The 25,689-nt window shown below is 44.3% G+C and overlaps 1 protein-coding gene across 2 annotated transcripts in view; it reads left to right on the forward strand.

Annotated features, from left to right (window-relative positions):
- Window positions 1–3,689: 3,689 nt before the first annotated feature.
- Window positions 3,690–25,689, forward strand: part of PLD5 (phospholipase D family member 5) — a 95,330-nt gene continuing 73,330 nt past the window's right edge. The window contains exon 1 of one of the 2 annotated variants that reach the window (XM_077925744.1): window positions 3,690–4,320. In XM_077925744.1, the coding sequence (XP_077781870.1) occupies window positions 4,132–4,320 (189 nt within the window). In that variant the 5' untranslated portion in view covers window positions 3,690–4,131. The remainder of the gene's footprint in view (window positions 4,321–25,689) is intronic. The other variant, XM_077925747.1, reaches the window with a different exon arrangement.

A 25,689-nucleotide genomic window follows, 5' to 3' on the forward strand; every position in this document is an offset into this window, starting at 1 on the left:
AAGCAGATCTCTTTGACAATGTTTATTACCCATTAATATACAAAATAGCCCTCAAGGTATTCTATTAAGAAATAAAATGTGGACGATATAATTGTGTTCCTAATTATATTCCAAATTATACCCCCATGTTGTTCTATAATGCTCTTCCATTTTAAAATTAATATCACCCTCGGCTTTCAGGCTGGAATGGAAAACAAAAAATAAATAAATGAAATGATCTAATAAACATGTTTTCTTTCATCAAAATGTGGGGAATTTTTTTCTCAGAGTTTTGATGCCAGTACCTAAGAGGAATAACAGCAGGGCAAGATTTGCCAAGTTCAATCAGAAGCAAACTTAGTCTAGTTCATTCATAGGGAACCTCTGGCCCTGTGGGTCAAATTAAGCCCATGGACTTCTTAATTTGGCCTTAACTTCCCCATTTTGGGAAATTCATACCTATCTAAAAGTGGTTCACTTGCCGTAGGTAAGAAGCAGACAGCTGTTATACCTGAGACCTGTTGTCCAGTCTCATGAGCTGCAAGTCTACTCACACCAGGCATGCAACACTGCATCTGGGAGTGTTGTTGTGGCTGGCCCAGGATAGGGGGAAACTGGGCTGCTTGGTGCATGCATACATACACCCCAGCACTGGCCATCTTTCCACACCTGCCCAATTTGCTCTTTGTTCCAATGTAGGACCACCAGTCACTTCAGGGCTAAGTAGAGATTTTTTTGCCTGCCTGAACCTTTGCAAACAGTGTGTCGTCGTCCCCCCCCACCGTCCCCCCACCTGTGCTGGTTTCAGGGATGTTGGTGTTTAGGGGGCAGTGCTGTTAAATAAGTTGATTTGGTTGCATGGTTAAGTTGGCCACATGGTTGGCAGAGAGGTGCAGGAAATGTTAAGGTTAGATAAGGTAACGGGTGGTCACCCTTTGAAGGTGAAGGGTGTTTCTGGAAGCCAGCTGCTCTGGATTGTGGGGTCCTTGGCCTGTATATGGAACATTCTTGAGGCTCACAGCTGCCTGAAGCTGTGGATCCTAGGAGGGGCTGAGGTAGGAAGGTCTCCTTACTCACCATAATGTGAGGCCCAGGCTTTGAGGCTATGACTTGTCACGCCCCTTGAAATGGGCAGGGTTTTGCTCACCCAATGTTGAAGTTACATTAGCTTCCTGCTCTTCTCATTTGCCCCTGCATATATTTTAAATAAAATGTGGCCGTAGTTCAACCTGTGACTTTTGTCTTGTTTCTTTAATCCTGGGTTTGATTAAGACATATTTATTCCCCTTTGTGATTTACTGCTTTGAACAACTGTTTGTGTAATCTCTCTCTCTCTCTCTCTCTCTCTCTCTCTCTCTCTCTCTGTGTGTGTGTGTGTGTGTGATCTGAATGTATTCACTCTTCTGGAAATATTTAATCTTGCAAGTTGTTGTTTTACTATACAGTAGTAGTAGTAGTATTTTTTTGAATTTTAATTGTATTTTATCATTTTATGACTGTGAGCTACTACATAACAATGCTATTGGGCACCCTTATACAGATCTAGCAAGCAAGCATGTTAATATGGCCAGCTCTGTTGCCATCATGCCATTACTTCATCTTCCTTTTTTTAAAAAAAGCTTTTCAATTATTCTTCATGTCATACATTTTGTGATCATCTTCAGTTTAATTCATATATCTTAAGTAGTCATATTTTGACCACAAAAGATGTCTAAATAGCTACTGCTGATGACTTTCTTTCTTTCTTTTTTGCTACATGTGCTAAAGGTATGCACTGACCACAATATTTGACTTGTATCTGTGGCTCTGGGACTAATCTGTTTTGGAACTACTCTGTATCTTTCCAGTTCAACTTGTTATTTGGGACCAAATTACATCTGTTAAAAACAAAGTTCTGTTTTCCACAGGGAGAACAAGGGAGGGTATCTCTAAAAATGGTTGTAACTTCTTTTCCTTTTCAAAAAAAGGGGTGAAGCTTGCAAGCAGATGTGGCCAGTGTGGCCAATGGTCAGGGATGATGAGAGTGGTGGCCCAGCAACTTCTGGAATGGTTCCCCATTCCTAACTCATGGCATCGACTTTAGCCCCAATTCTACCCTAAGGTTGCCTCCATTTTCCTGACAGTGTTTCTGTATCTTGAACAGTAGCATCTCTGGCACAATTGCAACAGGTGAAGATTCCCAGGTTGGACTCGATGGCCCTTGTGGTCTATTCCAACTCTATGATTCTATGATTCTAAACCTCAGTCAATACACTTCATGTGTTGAGTTCATGTGCCACGTGGCTGTAAAAAGCACAGTTTCCTTTTTGGGGGTGGGTCGGATGTGAGGATCTTCTTGACCCAACCTCTCAAATGAACCAGATCAGACCTTGATTAACATCTGTGCTGCTTGCTTGCATTTCTCTCCAGGTCCTCTGTTCCTGCCCCCACATTCAGTCTCTTGCAGGAGTCTCAGAGGGCAGGTGGCTTCTGCCAGTCACCTTCTGCCTGACAGAAACAGCCTGCCCTGGGGGAATACTGACAAAATTTCATCACCTCTCTAATGGTGGCAATTCCCAGATGGATAAAGGAAACCAGACAGATGGAAGTGAAATTACAGCATGAGCCACAGCAAATGCTGCTGCAGACACCATGGGAAATATACCTGCAATAGAAAGATGGTGTTATAGGTGATCTTTTTTTCTCCACCGTGTGCTGTTATATGGGCTTCCTGGGAGTCCATGGGAGATGCTGAAGGTTTTGTTTTTCTTTAGCAAGAGAGGCCACTCAGATCGTGGGGTGCCTATGTCACATTTGGTTTCATTTGCAAATCTACAAGCAGAGCCTATTGGAAACAAGCAGGCTCCTTTGATATGCACCACAACTAGCGGTCCCTGCATCAGATTCCTAAGCAGATACTGTTTCCTCCACTTTCAGCTATTTAATTGCACTTAAACTCTGTTTTCTGCTTGCCTCTCACCATGCAATGCTAGCACATCCCAGCCGTTACACTGATTGTGTGGAAGTAAGGAAGAGTGGAAATGGGACGGATGCTCGTGCCATCAGATTTAGACATGGATGGATCCCACACGGATCCCTTGGGGAGCTCGGCTAATTGGATGATGGCGATCTCAACCCATTAGGAAATCCATCCACAATTTAAAAACATGTGCAGAGAAACCGTTTAGCGACGCTGCACCCTGTGCCCACACCTATGTGGGCGTAAGCCCACGGGGCTTACTCTCAAGTAAACATCCGTAGGCTTTCACTGTCCGATCCCTTTCTTAAAAGTCCCGGGCGCTCCCGGGTTGCCCATTGCCCGGGCTGCGGAGCCGGCGGAAACTCGCAACAGTTATTTTTCAACTTTCCAGAACCAACGGCGTGGACAGCGCAAGAAGAGCAGTCGCGTTGCTGAATCTGCGAGGAGAAAGCCGAGGAAGCTGCTGCAGGTGACGCGAGAGGGTCGCACTTCGAGTCTCACCCGCTTCCTTCTCAACCTCCTCGCCTCGCTGCCCCCCTCCCTCTCTCCGCGTGGAAGCACCAAGTTATCTCCCGAAGAGCCTCTGCCGGGCGAGATAAGGCGCAAGGCGGGAACCTGCTCTGGGGTGGCGGCGGCGGCGCGTTTGGTCCGGAGGCGGGAGCTGCGCGAGGGGTGGCGCGAGGGAGGGACGCAGCCCTTCCACTGCGCCAACCTGCAGTCTGGCGGCATCCATGGAGTGGGAGAGGGCGCGCGCCCCTCGCTTCCTGCCGCCGCCGCGGGCGCCCCTCCCTCCTCCTCTTCCTCCTCCCCCCCTGCGCGCGCGAATGTGTGCCTGGCGCTCTCTGGGCCCGCCTTCCTTTCCGTGGCGCCCGCTGCCAGCCAGTGCCGCAAGGAGCCGTTTCGCGCGCCACTCGCTACTCTCGGCTGCCGCTCGGAGGGGGGCAACAAGCGGCGGCGGCGGCTTCCCCCACCCCGCCTCCTCCGCGGGCACTTTGGCGCCTTTCCCCCCCTGAGCTTCCCGCTCTTTTCCCTCAGGAGGGTCTCGTGGGCTCTTCCGCCTCGGCTCTTTGTTTCCCGCCCCAGGCCCCCCCCCCCCCCGCTGCTTCGCCTTCCCGGGGGTTCTTCTTCTTCTTCTTCTTCTCCTCCCGGTTCCTTCTGCCGTCGCCGCCTGGACGTTGCCTTGTCATGTCAAGATGGAAGGCAGGAGCGACTGGCTCGCCTCGTCGTCCCGCCACGAGGGCTTCGAGCAGATGAGGCTGAAGAGCCGACCCCGCGAGCCGTCGCCCAGCCTCACCCGGGTGGGCTCCAACTTCTACAGCTCCGTCAAGCAGCAGGACTACAGTGCCAGCGTCTGGCTGAGGAGGAAAGACAAATTGGAGCATGTAAGCCACTTTCCCCCTTTTTTGCTCCTCCCTGCTCATTCATTCTCACCAACAGCCCTGCCAGGCAGGCCACTCATTGCCCCCATTTGGACAGGTGGAGGGAGAACCTCATGAGCTTTCCGCCGGGTGAAGCGTTTGCACCCGGGACTCTGCATGGCACAGGTCCAATGGGATGGTAGAATCGTAGGGTCCCCAAGGGTCATCTAGTCCAACCCCCTGCAGTGCAGGAATCTTTTGCCCAACGTGGGGCTCGAACCCAGGACCCTGAGATTAAGAGTCTCGTGCTCTACCAACTGAGCTATATATAAACATTGGTTCTGAGCATAGTCTGTCCCAACCCGGAGCTTCGCCCTAGAAACCCCAAATAGGTTCAACAACATGTGGGGGCTCTTGGGAAGAAGGGTCCCTAAGGCTACAATGTGATGCACAATGGCTTGGAAGTAAGTTCCATTAAACTCAATGGAGCTGTCTGCCAAGCGAGCGCGCACAGGATTTCTCTGCAAAAGTGGGAGACGAGGTTCATTTCTCTTTAGGAACAGCAGGACATCAGAATAATTTGAACGGTCTGGATCACAGCCCTTCTGAATTGCGAACATGTCGCCCTGGGTTTTCTGTACGTGTATATGCTTAGTTCCCGTTCTGTGGACTATTGTCTACTGCAGACCAATTTCACATCCCTTCCCTCTCCATGCATGTACATATGGGACAGCTTCAGCTCAAGCTGGGAAGTTACAGTACCTTTTATGATGTTGCAGAATTCCCCTCCAAGCGAGAACAGGTTGGAATGTTAGGGTGATCAGGATACCTGTGTTTTGCTTTTGCAATCCTTATTTCCTATTTGGAGCTGCAAACATTCTGTATTCCAGACATACTTTCCCTCCCCATCCCCTGTGTGGGATTTTAAGGCAGTGTGAAGTAGATTGCTTTCCAACATCAATTTCTGCAGCAGCAATGCATGTTAACTAAGTGGTTTTGGGACCAGGGAGAAGCTGTGTCTGGCTGCAATGAATATTTTATGGGGATTTTAAGGTGCTTGGAAATATTCCTGTGGTTCAGATGATTCAGAGCAATGGGCTCTTTTGTTCTTATGTAATTTGTAACAGTAAGAAATTGGATGAATGGCACCCTAGGTTAGCATCATCTGAATAGAGTATTAGATGAAGTCCGTAATTACATTCTCCCCCTCTAGGCACAGATATTATGTTTGCTGCATGCTATTGGGGAAGCATTGCTGGGTTTTACATTGCAGCAGGCTTGCTTAAGAAGACATGCATGCAGTTCGAAGCTGACTTTGTGACATAGAAGACAAGTATGCTGCTTTTATAAAATACATCAAAAATATTGTAATGCAAGCAAGTTCCTTGAAAGAAATACTTGTATCAAAACATGTCTTTTGCAAACCTATTGACTCATTATAGTACCCACACATTATTTACACTTTGTTAGAAACTGATTCAGTGCCAAATGATGTAATCCAAAATGCAAAGATACAGCAGTAGAATAGCTGGAAGCTACAAAAAGTATTAAAATTCTTATCTGCATTACTATAAAGTATTATTTATTTGGGTGAGATCGCTAAAGGAAAGGATTGAGTATTCAATTAAAAAAAACCTCCCCAAAAGGTACATGTTTGTGGCCAAATATAAGTTGCAGTCATGGTGATAAATGGCATTGTCAAGATTGATCAACTGTGGGATATACTGTTCCTCAGCTGTGCTACTAGTATACCTGTCTATCTTGATTCAATAAGACTTGTCAATAGTGGCATGTGAAGTTTAATGAATAGCTGGTGGCTTTTCCTGAAATCTGGAATATAGAAATATCCGTTTTCTCAACATTGGGTTGCATCCTATGTTAGTTACTCAAAGTAGACCTATTGAAATTAATGGATATAAGTGAGGTCCATTAATTTCCATGGTTCTACTCAAGAGTGCAACTTAGCGGGATACAACCCACAGACTTTTACATGAACTACCTGTGTAGGTGAACTATCATTTTTCAAATCTTAACATTGCCCATTTCTAATCATAACAGTATGATTACTATCAAAGAAACAGCTAGAAAATTGCAGTGTGGGAATGGAGAACCAGAGTAGCCATATAGGCTCATTAAAACATTAAAACATTTCTGGTACACAACACCAGCACTTGTTTTATTTAACTTACTTGGATTTCTGAACTGCTGTATAGTGGTACCTCGGGTTACAGGCACTTCAGGTTACAGAAGCTTTAGGTTACAGCCTCTGCTAACCCAGAAATAGTACCTCAGGTTAAGAACTTTGCTTCAGGATGAGAACAGAAATCGTGCTCTGGCGGCGAGGCGGTAGTGGGAGGCCCCATTAGCTAAAGTGGTGCTTCAGGTTAAGAACAGTTTCAGGTTAAGAACAGACCTCCGGAACGAATTAAGTTCTTAATCCGAGGTACCACTGTATTGACAATGGATAGCAACTTTTATAAAACAAAATTTTAAAATGTGTATAAACCTATGCAGAAAGTAAGACGGTCTTGTAGTGTCTTTGGAAGATGCTTAGGCTGTCTTTGACAAGAGTTGGAGAATTCTTTGATATAAGATGCACTCATATCCACATTTACCTAGGAGTTTCCCCAATGCACTAATTTCAGTAAATATGGGATGTTAATGCAATTATTTGACAGTATTGTATAATAAAGCTTGTGTAAAGACCATGACCAATTGAGTTCAATGACACTAAACTGCATACTTATTCAGTGGAACATACTCCCAGGTATCCATACAAAGTATTGTAGCCTTAGTTAAACTCCACATAGTTTTGTTTCATTTGGCAGAAGGGAGATTAGGTTGAAATGTAGACGTGGAGCACATAATGGTCCTGCAGCAATGTGAAAACATTTCCTATAACCTTTTTCAGATAGATGTAGTACAGTACAGTGGTACCTCGGGTTACAGATGCTTCAGGTTACATACGCTTCAGGCTACAGACTCCACTAATCCAGAAATAGTACCTCGGGTTAAGAACTTTGCTTCAGTATGAGAACAGAAATCGCGTGGCAGCAGCAGCAGCAGCAGCAGGAGGCCCCATTAGCTAAAGTGGTACCTCAGGTTAAGAACAGTTTCAGGTTAAGAACAGACCTCCAGAACGAATTAAGTTCTTAATGTGAGGTACCACTGTATTCATTGGGATACAGTGGTAATCTATAATTGTGAATGCACTGTGATATAATGCAGTAGCTGACAGAGGGCAATGGGTTTGGTGTCATACCTATAGGGCTCAGATGTGGTCTTTTTAAAGGGCCCGCCCCTCAGTTCTGATTTGACAGCCTGTCTTCTGATTGGGTCTACCTCCTTACATAAGAGGCTCTCCTCCCTTCAGTTAGATGAAGACACCAGAAAGGGAGGATCAATGCCAAGCTTTTTCCATCAGCTATTGAACCACTCTTTGAGCAGCAGAGATGATACTCGCTGAAAGGAGGCTCCCCACAACAGTGGCAGGAGAGGTAAGATAACCTGGGATACTTGAGACACCAGCTGTTGATGCCCATACCCTGGCCTTGTTACGGCTGAGAGAAAGAATACCCAAGTGTTTAGGTGTCCCTGGAGCAAAGTACATTCTGGACCACTGTGGATTTGGGGCATTCCTTTTCTTTTCCTCTCGGGCTTGAAGGATGAGAGGAAATCCTGATGTTGATTCTGGCCATTATGATACCATGGGTCATGATATCTTTGTGTTTATGGTAAAACTGATGATGGTCCATTGCTCCATGGATATCAGCCATGGAGCTTGTTGGATCTGAAAGAGTAGCCCACTCTTGCTTTTAATAACAGTGACAAAACCTTCTAATATAGCTATGTTTTGCACAGGGGTGGAGCCTCCCTGTCAACATGGTTGTTACCTTTCATAATTATCCACATTTTGGGGTCTATGTAGCACATTACAGAGAATGAGTCTGTGATGCATTTACTATATTGACACTATACTTCAGATATTATATCCAAGTTCAGCTAAGTAAAAACCTTTAGCTGATCTCACTGGAATTGCACTTGAGACAAGTTGGTCAACCATATGCTTCTTGTGAAAAATGCCTGTAAGCTAAGGGCAGAGCACACTGAATTGTTTTCAGATGATAAGAATGATTTTCTGATTTGACAGGTTTTAGCTTAGTCAGTATGTACTTTGCAATATACTTACTGAATGGTGAGCTCCATATATAGTCAACCAAAGTACTTGTAAATTCAATATGTTGGACAATTTTATCTAAGTTTGTGCACATATGTGCATTATTTCATTATTTGAAATTTCATGATCTGTCTTGAGTGCGCAAGATATGTTTGATACTAATGGGTAAGGAGATGTTAATAGCCTATAAAAGAACATTACACTTTGTACATTTACAAAAGGTACAAGACCATCTGGTGCTGAGTCATAGAGACAGACTAGGGTTGCAGTTGGTGTACTGCTCACCTTGCTTCCTACCTGCCTCTCTGGCCAACCTGGCTGAAGTGATTTCAGCAGTGATGTTGGAGAAGCCCAAGGCTGTGGTCCTGGATGAGCTCAATACCCACACGGGGACCACTACTAGCATTTCTTCTCAGGACTTCATGGCTTCCATGAAAACAATGGGATTGTCTCAAGTGGTCATTAGTCTGACACACAGAGTAGGGCATACTCTTGATTTGTCTTTGCCTCAAATGATGCAGGTTGTGGTCTGAATATTAGGGACAGGCTGTGTAACTCTGTGGTCACAATCAGACTAGTGGACCTGCCTGCAAGTGCTCCAATTGGAGAACAGCCTTTACCAAAGGTGCCGTGGACTTAATGGGTTGGGTTCACCTAAGGAGCATTATTAGTGGAACCTTTGTGCAAAGACTTAACTAATGCAATTGGGGCTTCCCCCCTTTCCACTCCCATGTGCTCAAAGTTGTTGGGGGATGGAGAGAGCCGCCAGAACAGTTTGTGGGAAGACAAGAGGTGGGATTGTTCTATCTGGCAAGCTGAAATGCATGCACAAATGGTATGTAATAGCAACACTGAATTCCACCCACAATGTCTGACCTCCCCTATAAGGATAAGAGGTCCATTCAGTCAGCCCACACCTGGTGGCTTATGGACTCCAAGGGAGTCCTGAATGCTCTGGGGGATGTTCCAGTGACTAGATCTAACAATCCTGTCAAAGCTCTGCTCTTGCTATGGTATGGCAAAATGAGGTGTGCTGTTGAATTATCATTCTCAAAAGCTGCAGAGCCAATTTTGCCTCTTGGTATTCCCAGGAGATTTGGATGTTGTTGCAACTGAACAGAGTGCAAATGGCAGAAATCTAACTATGAGGCCAATCATATAATCATGCCTATTGTGTTGCATTATTGGTAGTGAAGACAGCATATTTCACTGCCTCCATTGCATCCTCAAGTAGCCATCCAGTGGAGCTTTCTAAGATTGCCCATCAGTTATCATCTCCCTTAGCTAACCATACAATAATACAGATGTGGACATTGTTGGCTTGCTGTGACTTTTGCAAGGCACTTTGAAGGGGAAGTTGCTCATCTCCATGGAGACATTGATACTGATTTGAGTTCAAATCCAGTTGAGGTGTTCAATGCTACATATAATTCTATTCTGTGAGGTCTGTTTCAGCTAATGTGGCCTGATGACACGGACAGGGAACTTACAGGAATGAGGCAGATTACATGCCATCTGGCTCCTTGTCCTTCTTGGCCGATGAAAGGTAACCATCGGGTTCAGGATGTGGTGAATGTATCTTCATGCTGGGAAGTAGTGCCTGGTGCCCGTTAAGGAAGCAACAGAGCAACCACTCCTGAAAAATCCAACCCTGGACCCAATAGTTTGTCAACTACTAGTTGGTTGGTAGCATCCTCTTTTACAGTAAATCATGGTATACGCCCCCTACGCTCAATAGACACTACTTCTAAAAAATAAAGAAGCTATTGCATTGCGCTGGAAAGAACATTACCAGCATCTCATTAACCACAACTCCCCTGTAGCTGCCGAGGTCCTCTCACAAATTCTGCAAAAACAAATTGAAGATGAGCTTACAGGATCTTCAAATCTGGGAGAGTTGTGTACAGCTATTAACCAAATGAAAAACAACAAAGCCAGGGGACCTGCTGAAGTCTTCAAAGTGGGAAGAATTGGATTTACATAATGACTTCACAAGTTCAACAAAAATATCTGGGAGAAAGAGGAGAGCCCATCAGACTTAAGGGATGCTAAAATTATCAATCTCTTTAAAAAAGGTGATTGAACGGATTGCAGAAACTATTGAGTCGCATCTTTATTAGCTGCAGCTGGCAAAATTCTTGCAAGGATCTTGGCAAACCATCTCCTAATTATACCAGAGGCTACCCTTCCTGAATCCCAGAATGGTTTTCAACCTTCTAGGGGGACAGTGTACATGATTTTCACTGCTTGACAGCTTCAAGAAAAATACAGAGAGCAAAACCAACCCCTGTATATGGCGTTTATAGACCTACCTAAGGCCTTCAACACTGTAAATTGTAATGCCCTGTGGACTGTCCTTCTGAAAATCGGCTGCCCAGATAAATTTGTGAACATCCTTTGGCTCCTTCATATGGCAGCAACAATCGTGGATAACAATGGCTCTCAAAGTGAGCCATTCACAGTGGGATCAGGTGTTAAACAGGATTGTGTTATCACCCCAACTCCATTTATTATTTTCATCGCCATGATCCTACACTTTGTCGAAGGGAAATTCCCCACCAGGGTAGAAATCATATATCGAACAGATGGAAGGCTGTTTAACTTGAGTAGGCTGAAAGCAAAGAATCTTCTTTGACGATCACTCGTAGCCGAGTAAGATTGTCTTCCATAATTCTGGACCCACACGTCCTCACACAGTGGGGACATTGGTTCCCGGGCGGGAGTTGATCATAGTGTGGATTTGCCAAACGTGCCTTCCTCTTAGCACGTTTCTCCCTTGCGTTCTGAGTTTGAGTGTCTTCAAAGTCCACGACACCTTTGGTAAAGGCTGTTCTCTAACTGGAGCGCTCGCAGGCCAGTGTTTCCATGTGCTGGTTCATGACTAGGGGCTTCCAGATTTCACGATCCTGCCCCCGTTACCATTTGCCGATCGCCATGCAACTTTTGGGGTTTGGGTTGGGTTTTTGGAAGACGCCTCTGTGTGAATTTGTTTTATGTGTGTAGATCAGTGCATAACTTGTATCATAGAGCTTCAACATTCTGATGACAACATAGTGCGTGCACACTCAGCGGATGACCTCCAAACCATCCTAAATATCTTCGCAGAAGCTTATGAAAAGCTTGGCCTATCACTCAACATCCAAAAAACCAAAGTGCTGCACCAATAAGCACAAAGCAACCCCTCTGCAGCACCACAAATCCAACATAACAGTGTAATGTTGGAAAATGTTGATGTCTTTCACAACCTGGGCAGTTATCTTTCCACAAGGGCCGGCAATAAATTGTCTGAGCTCTGTGAGTGCAGCTTTCTCCCAACTGAAGTGCAGAGTGAGGACCAGGACATTCGCAGGGAAACCAAAATGTTTGTTTACAAAGCTATTGTACTACCAACCTTACAGTACACTTGTGAAACATGGACCACTTATAAACACCATCATCAACTTCTCGAAAGATTCCATCAACGGTGTCTCTGAAAAAATTCACATATTACTTGGGAAGACAGGCGAACTAATGCCAGTTTACTGGAAGAAGCAAAGATCACCAGTGTCAAAGCAATGATACTTTAACATCAACTTTGTTGGACTGGTCATGTTGTTCAGATGCCCGATTAAAGTCAGTGAGATGGAAATTGGGAACACTTTTGTCCATACATGCTTCCATTCATACAGGCAGGGTCAGTTTCAGAATGTAGTATTGGGAGGCTGCCCCCCCCAGCAGCTATGGGGTCCGGCAGGGTACCAGCTTGTCACCCATGCTGTTTAACATCTATATGAAGCCACTGGGTGTGGTCATTAGGATATTTGGAACAAAGTGCCATCAGTATGCTTATGACACCCAACTCTGATTCTTTGAAACATCTGAATCAGGTGTTTCTGTGCAAGTCCAGAATCAGTGCCTAGGAGCCAGTGGGTTAGATGTGGGCCAATAAATTGAGACTGAATCTTAGGAAGACAGAAGTCGTGTGAGCAAGTGGCTCTGCTGTCCAGGATATAGGTCAGTTACCTGTTCTGGAGGGGGTTACACTCTCCCTAAATCAGGCATAGGCATATGGTCATCCCTTACCACTGGTCCTGTTAGCTAGGGATGATGGGAGTTGTAATCCCAAAACATCTGGAGGGCCGAGTTTGCCTATGCCTGCTCTAAAGGAACAGGCAACCCTGAAAGATCATTGCCAGTAAGTGTATGCAGTACTGAGCTAGGTGTACCATTGGTCTTGTGTAGCTTCCTATGGGCTATTCTTAGTTTGGTGGTTCACCAAAGCAGCCATGCAAAGAAACTCAAATATCAGTTAGTCATGGAGTGAGCACTATATTTTTGTAATAAACTCTTGTTTGGTTATGTAGAATTAGGCATTAAGGGCTGTGGTGCTAATGGACAAGAGGAGTGAGTAAACCAGTCAAATTTGGAAATGCTTTCTGAAGTTTCAAATGCTTCCCCCCTCCTCATTCTTCTTATGCAGGATTCTGGGATTAGGGGAAGCTTCTCCTCAAAGCAAAGACCAGGCTGGGCTAACTGGGGTCTGAGAGGAACTCACTTTTTTGTCAGAGCAGAAGGTGTCAGAGTGTTGGTGCCCAGGAGAAAAGGAGTGGGCACTGGCTTGCTGGGGGGAAGGGGCATCAGCTGGGCTGCTCAGAATCTGGGGCATTGGAAGGGTGCACAACACTCTTGAAAGTCAGTATTGGGGCTGAAGCAGCAGTGCTGGAAGGCTATGTTGGAAGCAGAAATTAATTTTTATTCATATGACTAATTCATGGAAAATATTGCCTTATTTGTGTGAGATGCGTGCGCCTGCACGCCCACGCACACTCACTGTATATGCACTTCTGGGGTAGTTTGTCCACCTTTGGTCCCCACTCTGCTCTTAGCTCTTATCTGTGGCTCCTAGAAGCTGTCAGCATGTGACAACGGCCACACCCCAGGGAACGTCTTGGACTAGCTGGCTAAACTGGGTCAGGGTAGCCGATGGGTCTCAAACCCTTGTTGAGTTAGGGACCTCTTCTGCTTGTGAAAACAGACTCTGGCAGATTGAGTGTACAAGACTAATAGTGGGGCTAATGGTTAAGTTCTGCATGAGCTTTAGAGGGAAATCTGTACCCGCTGCCTTTCAGGACATCTTCTGGAGAGAAAAAGAATAAGGAGCAAACCCAAGGCAAATCCAGAGTGAAGTCTTTAAGAGGGTTGGATGGTGTCTTGTACACCTCTTTCTGACAACTGCTGTAGCCAAGATGGTGCCAAATGTATTACTCTGCTCTGCTTTGGACCACATCAGTGAGACTGGGCAGCCCAGGACCTTCATACACACTGCCCAGGCATGTGCCCTGGAGAGGTCACTTTGGACTTCAGCCCCGGAGGCACACTCCATTGCTACTTGAGACAGATGGATGCCAACAATATTGTTTTAGAGATAAGCACCTAGTTACAATATTGAAGGTCCTCAATACTATTGTTTTCAGGGGCCAAATTAAGCAACACAATTTTTGGAATTCTGATTTAAGTCTAATGGACTAGAGTCAATGTAAGCTTTCATTTCACACACTCCATCTGGATACTGAAAAGCTGACTTTGTGGGGTCTAGCTTCTAAGCCAGAAATCTCTTTCAATGATTGTTCAGTGGGATTTCCACACAACTCAACCCATAGCACCTTGGCATCTGTTGTATCTACAGCTTCCCATGGGCCTAGTATCCACCCTGATTTCATTCATGCAGCTGTTGGTGTGTAGGGTAGACTGAAGACAGAACTCACAGTACCCTTTAACTGTAACTGGCAGCTTATGTAATCCTATTGTGCTAAGGTTGCTTTTTGATTGTAATATAAACTCTGTCAAGCCAAAACTATATCTAACATCCAAACAATAAAGTGGAAAGAGGTCAAAAAAGCTCTATTGTTGAGGGAGTTGACAGCTTGAAGGTCTCACAAAAGCAAAAAAAGAAAGATATTTGATCAGCAAAATGCAGTAAATCATTAAATGTCTTCTCCAGCACACTCTCTACTATGAAGACATGACTGGAATCAATTGTGAGTCAAATGAGAAAGATAACGTTTCAGCTGAATATAAATGAAAATTTCAACCCTTTTGTATTATTAAAGAGTGCCTAGAAAGAAGGCATATCATAGATGATGTTACAGTAAATGGTATAGCATCTTGTATCGGGTAGTGCAACATGATTCCAGTGTGGTGTAGTGGTTAAGAGCGGTAGTCTTGTAATCTGGGGAACCGGGTTCGATTCCCTGCTCCTCCACATGCAGCTGCTGGGTGACCTTGGGCCAGTCATACTTCTTTGAAGTCTCTCAGCCCCACTCACCTCACAGAGTGTTTGTTGTGGGGGAGGAAGGGAAAGGAGAATGTTAGCTGCTTTGAGACTCCTTAAAGGGAGTGAAAGGCGGGATATCAAATCCAAACTCTTCTTTTCTTCTTCTTCTAAAAGTCTGAGGAGGAGCTCAGAACGATATAACCGGAAAACATTTTTTTCCAACTTCCCCACATTAGGTTACCACAGTGGGTCTAGTTTTTTACTAGTAAATGTTATTTCCCCTGATTTCTGATCCCAGCATTACCCCAAGGCAGATTCAGATGAATCACAGGCCAGCACCACCCAAGGGAGTCCTTGGAACCCCCTTTTACATCCTGAGGGTGTGGCTTTCCTATCATCTTCAAACTCCACCACAGAAGATGACTGCTCTGCAGCTTCTCCTTCATAACCATGCAAGGGTATGCAGCTGGAGAACCACTGAAGGCCCTTTAAAGGATTACAAACAGTTCTGCCAGCGGGTGGGGGAAGAACCACTGGAAGCTCAAGCTGTGCCAGCCTTCGCAAGGCTTCAAATAACTCTGGTCTTTCTACTGCTCAGCAAGCAGAGCACACTCGGAGCTACCCATGGTTTTGATTGCTGCTCACTGGAACCTGCCAGGACTCAGCCGGACTTGACCTGATCTGACTTATTATAGCTGGACTTGCCTCAGCCTGACTGAGTTTGACCTAAGCTACTTGACTTGCCCTAGCTGAAAATCATTTGACCCACAGTACCCTGGCCCATCCTGATTAAGAACAATTGATCTGCTTGAGTGGCCCCCACCTGAACCTGCCCACTTACCTGCTTCTTCCCTTGGATCAGGCATGGCCAAAGTTGGCCCTCTAGCTGTTTTGGGACTACAACTCCCATCATCCCTAGCTAATAGGACCAGTGGTCAGGGATGATGGGAATTGTAGTCCCCAAACAGCTGGAGGGCCAAGTTTGGCCATGCCTGCCTTAGATGGTAAGGAAAGGGGGTTATTGAACATTCTGGCACTGGGCAGCCCCCCACCTGAAGGCCTCCTTTCTTGTTCCCCCAGACCCAAACATCCTAAGTGGCAACACAGTTGGGGGTCAGGGGATGAAATTAGGTTTCGTCTGTCTCTCAGTTAGCAACCACACATACAGAAATCCCCCTCTATCTGTATTAACCTTCAGGGTCATCCAGCAGTTCTTTACTTGCCAAGGCTGTATTTCTGAACAGCGGACAGCAGAGCAAGAAGCGCCATTACTCAGTGGTAGAGCATCTACTTTGCATGCAGAAGGTCCAGGGTTCAGTCCCTGGCATCTCCAGGTGGGGTTGGGAGAGGCCTCTGTCTGAAGCCCTAGAGAGCCACTGCCAGTGAAGACAATGTTTGGGATGGATTCAGATGACCCATTCTGTAGTGTCTTCTGTAGTGAGTTACAGTCAGCCACACCAGGATCAAAATGAAATGGGCTTGCTTGAAGCTTTCTGATGGATTTTGACACCAACATTATTTTTGGCAAGTTATGTTGGTTTTTTAAAGTGCTGTTACATAACATAATTGTCAGAATCGATCAGGTGCTGACCCCCTTTTGAGCTAGATTGTAACCGGATCCCACAATATGGTGGTTGCAAAAGTGATCAACAGGTCACCCTTAGTGTCTTGTACCTCTCTTCCTATATCTCTCATATGGCATTGGACGTAGGGTTCCTAACTTGCTGTGCTAAAATATGTACTCCAGTTGCTCAAAGCTTCTCTTCCCTCTGTGAAGGAGAGTTCCACTTTTCCTGCCGTATTCTTAGGGCATTTTAGAATTTATTTAGGATTTAGGTGGGTGCAGGCTTTTGAGTGAGGGCAGTGATTTGTTTTTCTTTCCAGTAAAACATTTCTTCAGCCTCCTGTATCCTCCCTGGCTGTCCAGGCTTCATTTGAGAAAAGCCCCATGGGAAGACTTGCTGCATGATGTCACCCCCCCCCCCCCCGGTTTTAATTGAAGTGCAGGTATATAGGAAAGCTGCAGAATGCAGACCACTGGTGAAATTATTTGTAGATTGAGAGAAAAGACACCCCCAAATACCTCTCAGTCACATCAAAAGTAAGGTAACAATGACAAAAGCCCATGGGAATTTTGCTTAAAATTTCTCTCTCCCTTTGACAATTTTCTTATGCAATTTCTTTTCTTGTTAATTGATGGAGATTTCATTTTATTTTATTTTTGGTGCGGAGTGGGATACAGGATAAATTTCTGGCATGGCATTATTAATAAGTGCAATTTAATAACATTTGCTCTGATAAATGCGAAGATTTGCCCAGAATGATCAATGAGCATTTGTAGCAATACTGATGTAATCCAGATAAATTCTAGTTTGAGATCATAAAAATAAATTAATTGGAGGACACAAGAATCTGCAGAGGAATCAGCAAAACCCATCCCTGCCTTCTTTCCCCCTCCCCCTGAATGGATCCAAGCCAATTGCAGTTGCAGTTAATATTGTTACATTTTAAAAATGCATCTCTCCATTTGTAGATAATCATTACTGCCTTTTAAAGTACAACAGAAGTAGAAGCTTATTTAAAGATATAATGGTGGAGATGGATGTTTGCTTGGTAAAAGAGATGAATGCCTAAAGGTTCCAAGTAGCCTCGTGCCAATTTCTGGTTAAGCTTGCTTTATTATAATTACATTCTTTGTAAAAGGCTCTAATTCCATGTATTTTTCTAAAACAATAAAAACAGTAGGGTTCCTTTTCCAGTTATTGCAATAATAATTAAAACCAACATGATTGTTATAGGAAATGAGACATGGCAAATTGCTAAAAAAAAGTTTAACAGTAACTTAAGGTGCAACAGTAAGCACCTTTGTACCAGACTCAGAGGGGTGCATGCATGTGTGTGTGTGTGTGTTGCATTGGATTTGGTGAAAGTGTCTTTCTCTCTGGCCCTGCTAACCTTTGCCTTTGGAATGATGCCAGTGTCGCCCTGCAGCTGCAGACCTCCTCATTTCAACTATAAAACAGGCAGACAGCCCTCTGCCAGTGGAATCCCCACTAGTGGCAGCCCACAGAAAGCCCAGAAACGCACAATTCCAGGAGGAGGAGGAGGAGATGATGATGATGAAGAGTTTGGATTTGATATCCTGCTTTATCACTATCCTAAGGAATCTCAAAGCAGCTAAAAATCTCCTTTTCCCTTCCTCCCCCACAACAAACACTTTGCGAGGTGAGTGAGGCTGAGAGACTTCAAAGAAGTGTGACTAGCCCAAGGTCACCCAGCAGCTGCATGTGGAGGAGCGGAGACACGAACCCAGTTCACCAGATTACAAGACTACCACTCTTAACCACTACACCACAATGGAGCAGCAAAAGGCTGAACTAGCCTAGGATTCACTTGATTCACATGACAGGATTGAGCCTGATTTGGGTCCGATCCCTGTAGCAATTTCAGGATGACACTGTGATTTGTATCCCCCACCCCAGCATGTGTGGCAAGCCTGCAAATGCAGCAGTAGCTCCACTGCACCATTAAAAGCCTGTGTGAAGAAGGATCCTTTGTTTCCATTACTTTTTCGGTCTTGACAAATTGCTAAGTCTTATGTTTCGAATCATTCATACATTATGCACACTTTGTATCAAACTTTCGTAATTAAAATTGTAGAGATAATAACAGAGCGATTCTTTGGTCCCACTGTGCGTACGTAACATAGAAAAGAGTCACAGGCCATCAGTGCAGGAAACGGATGCTATACACACATAGCTTCCCTCTCTTAAAGTTGCCCAACACTTTCTGTATTAGTACTGGGTGAAGTTTCTTAGCTTGCCACGGACACATTCCTGGTGTGCACTAGGCCTGTATCCTGTGCACAAAGGATTGGTGGCTGCGGGGGTGGGGTGGGTTAGGAAACAAACCACCTCCTCTACAAATAAATTAATTACTGTCTTGAACAATTCTACAAATACAGCTCAGTATTCTCAAGATGATTTAAAATCTGCAGAATCTTTTATAGATTCCTAAAAGTCCACTCGGGAATCCCTTCCAGGATTATTCTGCTTTGGAAAAACATGCTGTTGGTATTTCTTTTCCACATAATGGTTTAGGGCCAATTCTAAGTATCTGAGTCAACCGCTTACCTGGAAAAACATTGGAGAAACAAGACATTTTGAAATGGTTATGTTCAATATAGTACACCCAATCTCTTAGTCTAATATACTGTACCCCTCTGTATGGCAGCTGTTATAAAACTGCTTCTTGGAGGCTCGGCTTCTACATCACATTGGGGAAGGATAAAATCAGTAGCATGTATGTTGTCTGGATCATGCGATTACTCGTTGTGCCAGCAGCTCCAATAGATGTGCCAACCTGGTAAGGTAAATAACTCCATGATAAAGTACAGCTGTCACGGTGATGATGTGCAGATTGTCACTACAGGTGGGTTGACTGTGTTTCATCAAGCTGAGAGCTTATTACAGGGACTAGGCTCTCTTTAATTTGCAGCCTAAGACTAACGGAAGCAACAGAGGAGGTTGTAAATCCCAGATGATCTGTTATCGACAGAGGAGGGAAACCCAGAGGTCTAATTGCTTAACTCCTTTGCAGGTTTAGAACGCTGGCTGCTCCACAGTGGCAACCATGACAAGCAATTTATTTGCTTTAAAATCCATTGCGATTACCAAAAAATAAAATCATGTAAGTAGTATGTTTAAGAGGAATACACTGTGTTACAGTCAGCACAGGAAGCTGGTATAAGAAAAGAAATTCTGTTGAAGGAATACAAAATAATGAAGGACAAATGAACTAGAAATTGTTGGGGTGGGGCAGTTGCCATGATTTCCAAATGGTGATTCTATTTTTGCACTTACTGCCATCTATCTTCTTAATAAATGGTTAGTTACATTAAAATTTAAAAGAAAGTGCTTACTTATAAAAGACCTTCATTACATTTTTCTCTGCTGTAACAGTTTAACTTCTCAATAAAAAAGTGGATGACGGATGGAAGGGTTGTCTTCATCCTGCCAAGGCAATAAACAAAGGCATCTGCACTGTTCGGAGATTTCATACTTCCTTGGTCTTCATGTTTTATTCTCTTTTAATTGGAAATGAGCACCTGCTCATATATTACTTAAGCTACCAGTCACAAACAAATAGCAGACACGCTGTTTCCTCTTGGGATGAATAAATTATGTGAGCAAGTGAAAGAATACACGGATGTGTCTGTGTCTGTGGCTACATAGATATGCTTTTCAGTGAGTGACAGAAAAGGCACTCTGTCTGCAATTCTGTTTCTGTTGTTTCACGTAGTCAGTTTCCTAAAGGAGAAGAAAGCCAGTGAGGGAACACACAATTATAATCTATGGCAAGTGGAGGGGAGCTGCTGCTGCAGCAGCAGTAATACAGTTTGTCATGTCCCTTCCTGCTGCTGTGTGGCATAAGCAGAGGTTCACTATGGCAGCATTCTGTGTGAGTCAAGCAAGCCAGAGCTTCATGTGTATCTTAGGTCCAAATTGTGTGACTTCTGTGTTCATACTTCCCACAGTTTCTAAATGGTAAATGCATCTGCAAGACCCCCAGGTAGGGTCCATACTATGTTATTGAGGAAGGGATATTTTAACAGTGCCATTTTCCCACTCTGCACTGCCCTCCCTGCTGCTATTAGTCTCTTTATGGGGAGTCATTTACATATCCCATATGGGAATATGGTAGCTTCCCTCACAGCAAATAACATATTGGGAGGGCAAAATGTCAACCAAGGAAATGGCAAAAGAAGCAACTGCATTTTCTGTGAACAGAAGCTGTGGGAGATTATGGGGCTTCCAATGAAGGGATGTTGAACCCTACATTCTCACTCCCCAATCCCCAAATGCTAGCATGGCAGTCTTGTATGAAGGCTTTGCCTCCTGCTAGGAAACAGCTATGTTACTCAGTTGCCCACCATTCTGTGGATGAAGGGCGGGGGGCAGAATGGCTGGATGCTGAACAAGCAACAGGCTTGAGTGAGAGAGGAAGAAGAGACAGAAAGATCTGCAGACGTAGGACAGGCAGCTGAGGAAGAGGTTGCAACAGATTCGCAGGAGTTTGCCGGTCCTACTGTATTCAGCTCCCCTTGTCCCTTGTCTCTTGTCTCCAAGGGCACGGGGGGCTTTGCATGTAACAGAGCAAAGGGCACAGCGAAAACAGGAGCCCCCTCCCTGACTGAGTATAACACTGATGAGAAAACAGCCTGCCGGGGTGGAGACTTACGGGGAAGTGGCAACTGCTTTACCAGAGCCAGTTTTGCCCGTAGGTTTCTCCGTTTGTATTTTGTTTCCTTGGATAAAAATTCAACTTTACTGCTCGTCTGTGTACTGACTTGCAACTGAACCAGCCCTGACAGCTGTAATTTAAGGGGTATAGAGTAAATATGGCTCGTATTTCTGGTAAAGGTTCTGTTAGTTTTGTCTGCATTTGACAGAAGGGCATTGCTCTGGGAGCCTTTTGGCTGAAGGGCAGTGTGTACATATGCATACATAAATCAACTAGTTATTTCAAATCATTAATGAGTGGTGTGTGTGTGTGCTGTAGCTCAGTATCGGAGCATCTGCTTTGCCTGCCAGGTTCAGTCCCCAGCATCTCCAGGTAGGGCTAGGAAAGTTCTCTGGCTGAATAGCTTCCAGTCAGTGTGGACAATACTGAGCTTGATAAACAAATGGTCTGACTAAGGTAGCTTCCAATAATGTAGTTTAGGGAACCCTCCAGAGTGTGCGGGGTTTTTTTGTGTGTGTTTTGCAGGTGTACTCTGTAGCATGTCACTGATGCAGCAGTAACAGTGCTGGACTGTGCACATAACATTTCACTTTCTTAGTTGTTCTGCAGTGCTCCTGTGACGTTGTTGCATTATTGTAATCTGGTAGGGCACCCTTGCACTACTGCACAACAAAAGCAGGGCAAAAAAATAAACCAGAACAATTGTGATATAAATAGTTACAGGATTCCAGCTGGGTATTAGGGGGCATGCACTGATTGGAAACCAAGCAGTATGTCTGGTGCGGAAGTGTACGTGAACAGAAACTAATTAGGTGAGGAAGACTTAAGTTCACATATTCTTTCAATTTAACTTGCCAAGTTCCCTGTAACTGAAAAAAACACACACACATAAACTGCTGGAACTTCAACAGTACTTTAGCTTTCTTTTCTGATAACTCTCTGCTAATATAATGGGATGCTTTATTTAGTGGATATGTCCCCTCCACTTGACATTTAGGGTGCCCTTTCTACTTGTCATCCTTCCTATCTACCTCTACTCACCTTTTAACATTATAACTTGGACTTCTCATTAAGTCCCTCCCAGTGACGGATTTTAAAATACTTCCCTTCTTTGAAATGCTTTCTACAACCACCTAGCTTAGACTTCTATATTAAGAGTGTATTGGCCAAGTTGCCTATACCTCCTAACCATCTAAAGAGTTTGACAGTCACACAGCTCTCATTTCAACCTCTGCCTGTACTGAACAAAGTGCAGATATTTTTGTATGGGATCTCATTCTTAACTTCGGTTGCAGCATACAGTGAGCTCTCTAGAGAGCTGGGCATTTTAACAATTCTGAGTGAAACTAATATCTTTGGGAGTTTCCAGCCAATTAACTAACTCAGCTTTCATCTGCCTCAGCTTCTGTGCTCTTAGGTCTTTCTGATTAATTGCTCCAGGCTGTTCTGCTGGTGAAGTGTTTTTAAAATTTTGTGCTGATCTGTTACTTTTGATACTGGACTCACTGCTAAGCTATGATTACAATCTTTCCAGAGTTGCTGTTTCACAGGGCTAAAAGCAACATAAGAGAGAAGACTTCATACTGAGTAATACAATGACCAGACCACCACCATTACCGTTAGCTGCAGGAGAGCTTTTTAATCATCTAAGCTGCTTCTTCAGAAGATGACTTTAGGGCATCAGATACCTGGAAATCAGTGGTGTTCATACTCCTGACATTTCTATTACAGTGGTACCTCGGGTTACAGACGCTTCAGGTTACAGATGCTTTAGGTTACAGACTCCGCTAATCCAGCAATAGTACCTTGGATTAAGAACTTTGCTTCAGGAGGAGAACAGAAATCGTGCTCCGGTGGTGCGGCAGCAGCAGGAAGCCCCATTAGCTAAAGTGGTACCTCAGGTTAAGAACAGTTTCAGGTTAAGAATGAACCTACAGAAGGAATTAAGTTCTTAACCCGATGAACCACTGTACGTTGAATCTAGTTTCAAAGTTTTTATTCATTAAATGTCAAAGGGATTGAGACATGCTTGACTATTTTAAATACTTCTGAAAACGCCATCCCATAGCTATTACATATTTCCTCCAACAATGTCGCTCAATCCCCACAATATTGCTATACACCACCCCAATCTCCGCCAAGTGGTGCACAAGATTTCAGGGGTTGCAGGTGTGCTCCCCAGGGTCTGTGTTCCCTTTTGGGACAATGAGATGCAGCAGAGACTGTGGCGTCATTGTGATACAGTGGTACCTCGGGTTACATATGCTTCAGGTCACATATGCTTCAGGTTACAGAGTCCACTAACTCAGAAATAGTACCTTGGGTTAAGAACTTTGCTTCAGGATGAGAACAGAAATCGTGCTCCGGCGGCACAGAGGCAGCAGGAGGCCCCATTAGCTAAAGTGGTGCTTCAGGTTAAGAACAGTTTCAGGTTAAGAATGGACCTCCAGAACGAATTAAGTACTTCAAAAAGAACAGCAAAAAAGCTATCCTCTCCATTTCTGTTGCAGCTTCTCCCAGCTAGCCTCCATTGTGTTCTGTCCCCTCCTTCGCGGCTTGCAAAACGGAGGTTTTTTTCCTGTTTGCTTATGTTATCCACCCTGAAATCCTATACCCCTTTGGTCTCTTCCCATCAATGCACAGCTGGAAGAGGCACCCCTCACCTCCTTGTCTGACAGTGTTTGCTCTCTCTTGATGGTTTCATCGATGGGCCATCACTTAGCCAGCCCTGACTGCCCCCCTGACTTGTTAGCATAAACTAAACCCAGGAATTTCAGTGTTTGGCACAGTTTAATCAAACCTTGATTAATTTTAACTCTTATGGGAAACTTGTGCCCACAACTCCCCGCACCCCGCAAGATCTATAACCATATGGTACTAGTTTATTTGTCTCTAAATGCAATTTGTTACAGGCGAGATATATTAAGCTTCAAGTAGGCAAAACAATACATGGACTAATGATGAACAAAGTAGCAACGATAAAACTCCGGTGGTATTGTGGCTCAGAACAGATATTAATTTTTTAAAATCCTGACATTTGACTGTTGAAAAGACAAATAATTTGTCCTAATCCTAGTTTCCATGTCGTTTGTGTTCACTGCAGAGTTAAATGAAGTCTTCAGGTGTTGCACTGCTCATGTGAATATATCACTCATGTGGACAGTTATACATAGTAGTTGGCCCAGATTAGTAACATCTGCACAACCTTTCATGCCATCTTTTGTCTGCTGTCTCATTTGTGACAAAATGGTAATAGCTTTCCCATGTACTCTGGTTAAACATGAAACCACATCATGATGCAAATATATATACAAAATTTTCCCCTGCTTCCACTATCATTTAGCCAGGTTCTAACTTTAAGACAGTGCATAGTAGGCAAAGTGATAGCCAATGTCCCACACCAGACCCACTGCAGTCAAATATCCCATTTGACTGTAGACTGAGGAGTGTGCATGTGCCTAAACACAGCTTTCACTTATACAGCTTCCTCACTGAGAGACATTATGAACAGTATGCAGAACAGGAAGGAAGTGACAAGGAGCACAGATGTGGTGGGAAAGCTGATGGGATAAAGGAGCAGGAGGTGGGGGAGAGAAGAGCAATGCACAGTTAAATGAGATTGTAAAAGCCACAGAGCATGCAAAGCTGTTGTAAATTATATGACCTGCAGAAGAGTGGTGTTTGTATAGAAAAGCAGCATTGCAGAATTTAAGGAGAAATAAACTTTGTATTAATAAACGCGGGTGGTGCTCTAGTCTAAATCACTGAGCCTAGGGCTTGCCAGTCAGAAGGTCAGCGGTTCGAATCCCCGCAACAGGGTGAGCTCCCATTGCTCAGTCCCAGCTCCTGCCAACCTAGCAGTTTGAAAGCACGTTAAAGCGCAAGTAGATAAATAGGTACCGCTCCAGCGGGAAGGTAAATGGTGTTTCCGTGCACTGCTCTGGTTTCACCAGAAGTGGCTTAGTCATGCTGGCCACATGACCCAGAAAAACTGTCTGCGGACAAACATTGGCACCCCCGGCCAGTAAAGCGAGATGAGTGCCGCAACCCCAGAGTCGTTCGCGACTGGACTTAACTGTCAGGGATCCTTTACCTTTACCTTTTTAAACTTTGTAAAGGAAAGACAATATCAAGCAATTGTTTTTCTAAGAAGAAGTTCCCTGTTCATTTCACCAGTAGTTTTTTCACAGAATAATGTAGTTAGGACAAGATGCCGTCCATTTTCTTCATTGTTTGTTAGCTTAAATGTCAGTAGCTCAAAATAGAAAAACTATCCCTCTCTCACATTCATACCTGTAATAGAGAGAAGGTGAAAATGGAGATAATGTGAGATGCAACTCAGCAAAAAGAACATGTGTTAGTGGAAACTTGTGATTACGGGAGGAAAAATCTGCCATTTGCTGAATGGAACTCTGAATATGGCACCCTCTCAATACAAATGAATTTATTGTGTGCATTCATTGAATGCATCCCTGTGGTTCCTTGGTTGAGCTGCTAGTGAGGGGATGGAATTAATTTCATATAATTATTTGAACTAATCACCCAAGTCTTTGACTGCAGAACTACAAACACACACACACACACACACACACACACACAAGTTCTTCTAGAGGGGTCTAGGCCAATGAAAGCTACTTGTGGTCTGACCTGGTACAGAGTATCCCTAAGTTGATTGATTATTTTTTTTAAGTTATGTGCATCTAATTCTGCATAGGAATGG

The sequence above is a fragment of the Podarcis muralis genome, chromosome 3 (genome assembly GCF_964188315.1).
Source record: "Podarcis muralis chromosome 3, rPodMur119.hap1.1, whole genome shotgun sequence".
Classification (NCBI taxonomy): Eukaryota; Metazoa; Chordata; class Lepidosauria; order Squamata; family Lacertidae; genus Podarcis; species Podarcis muralis.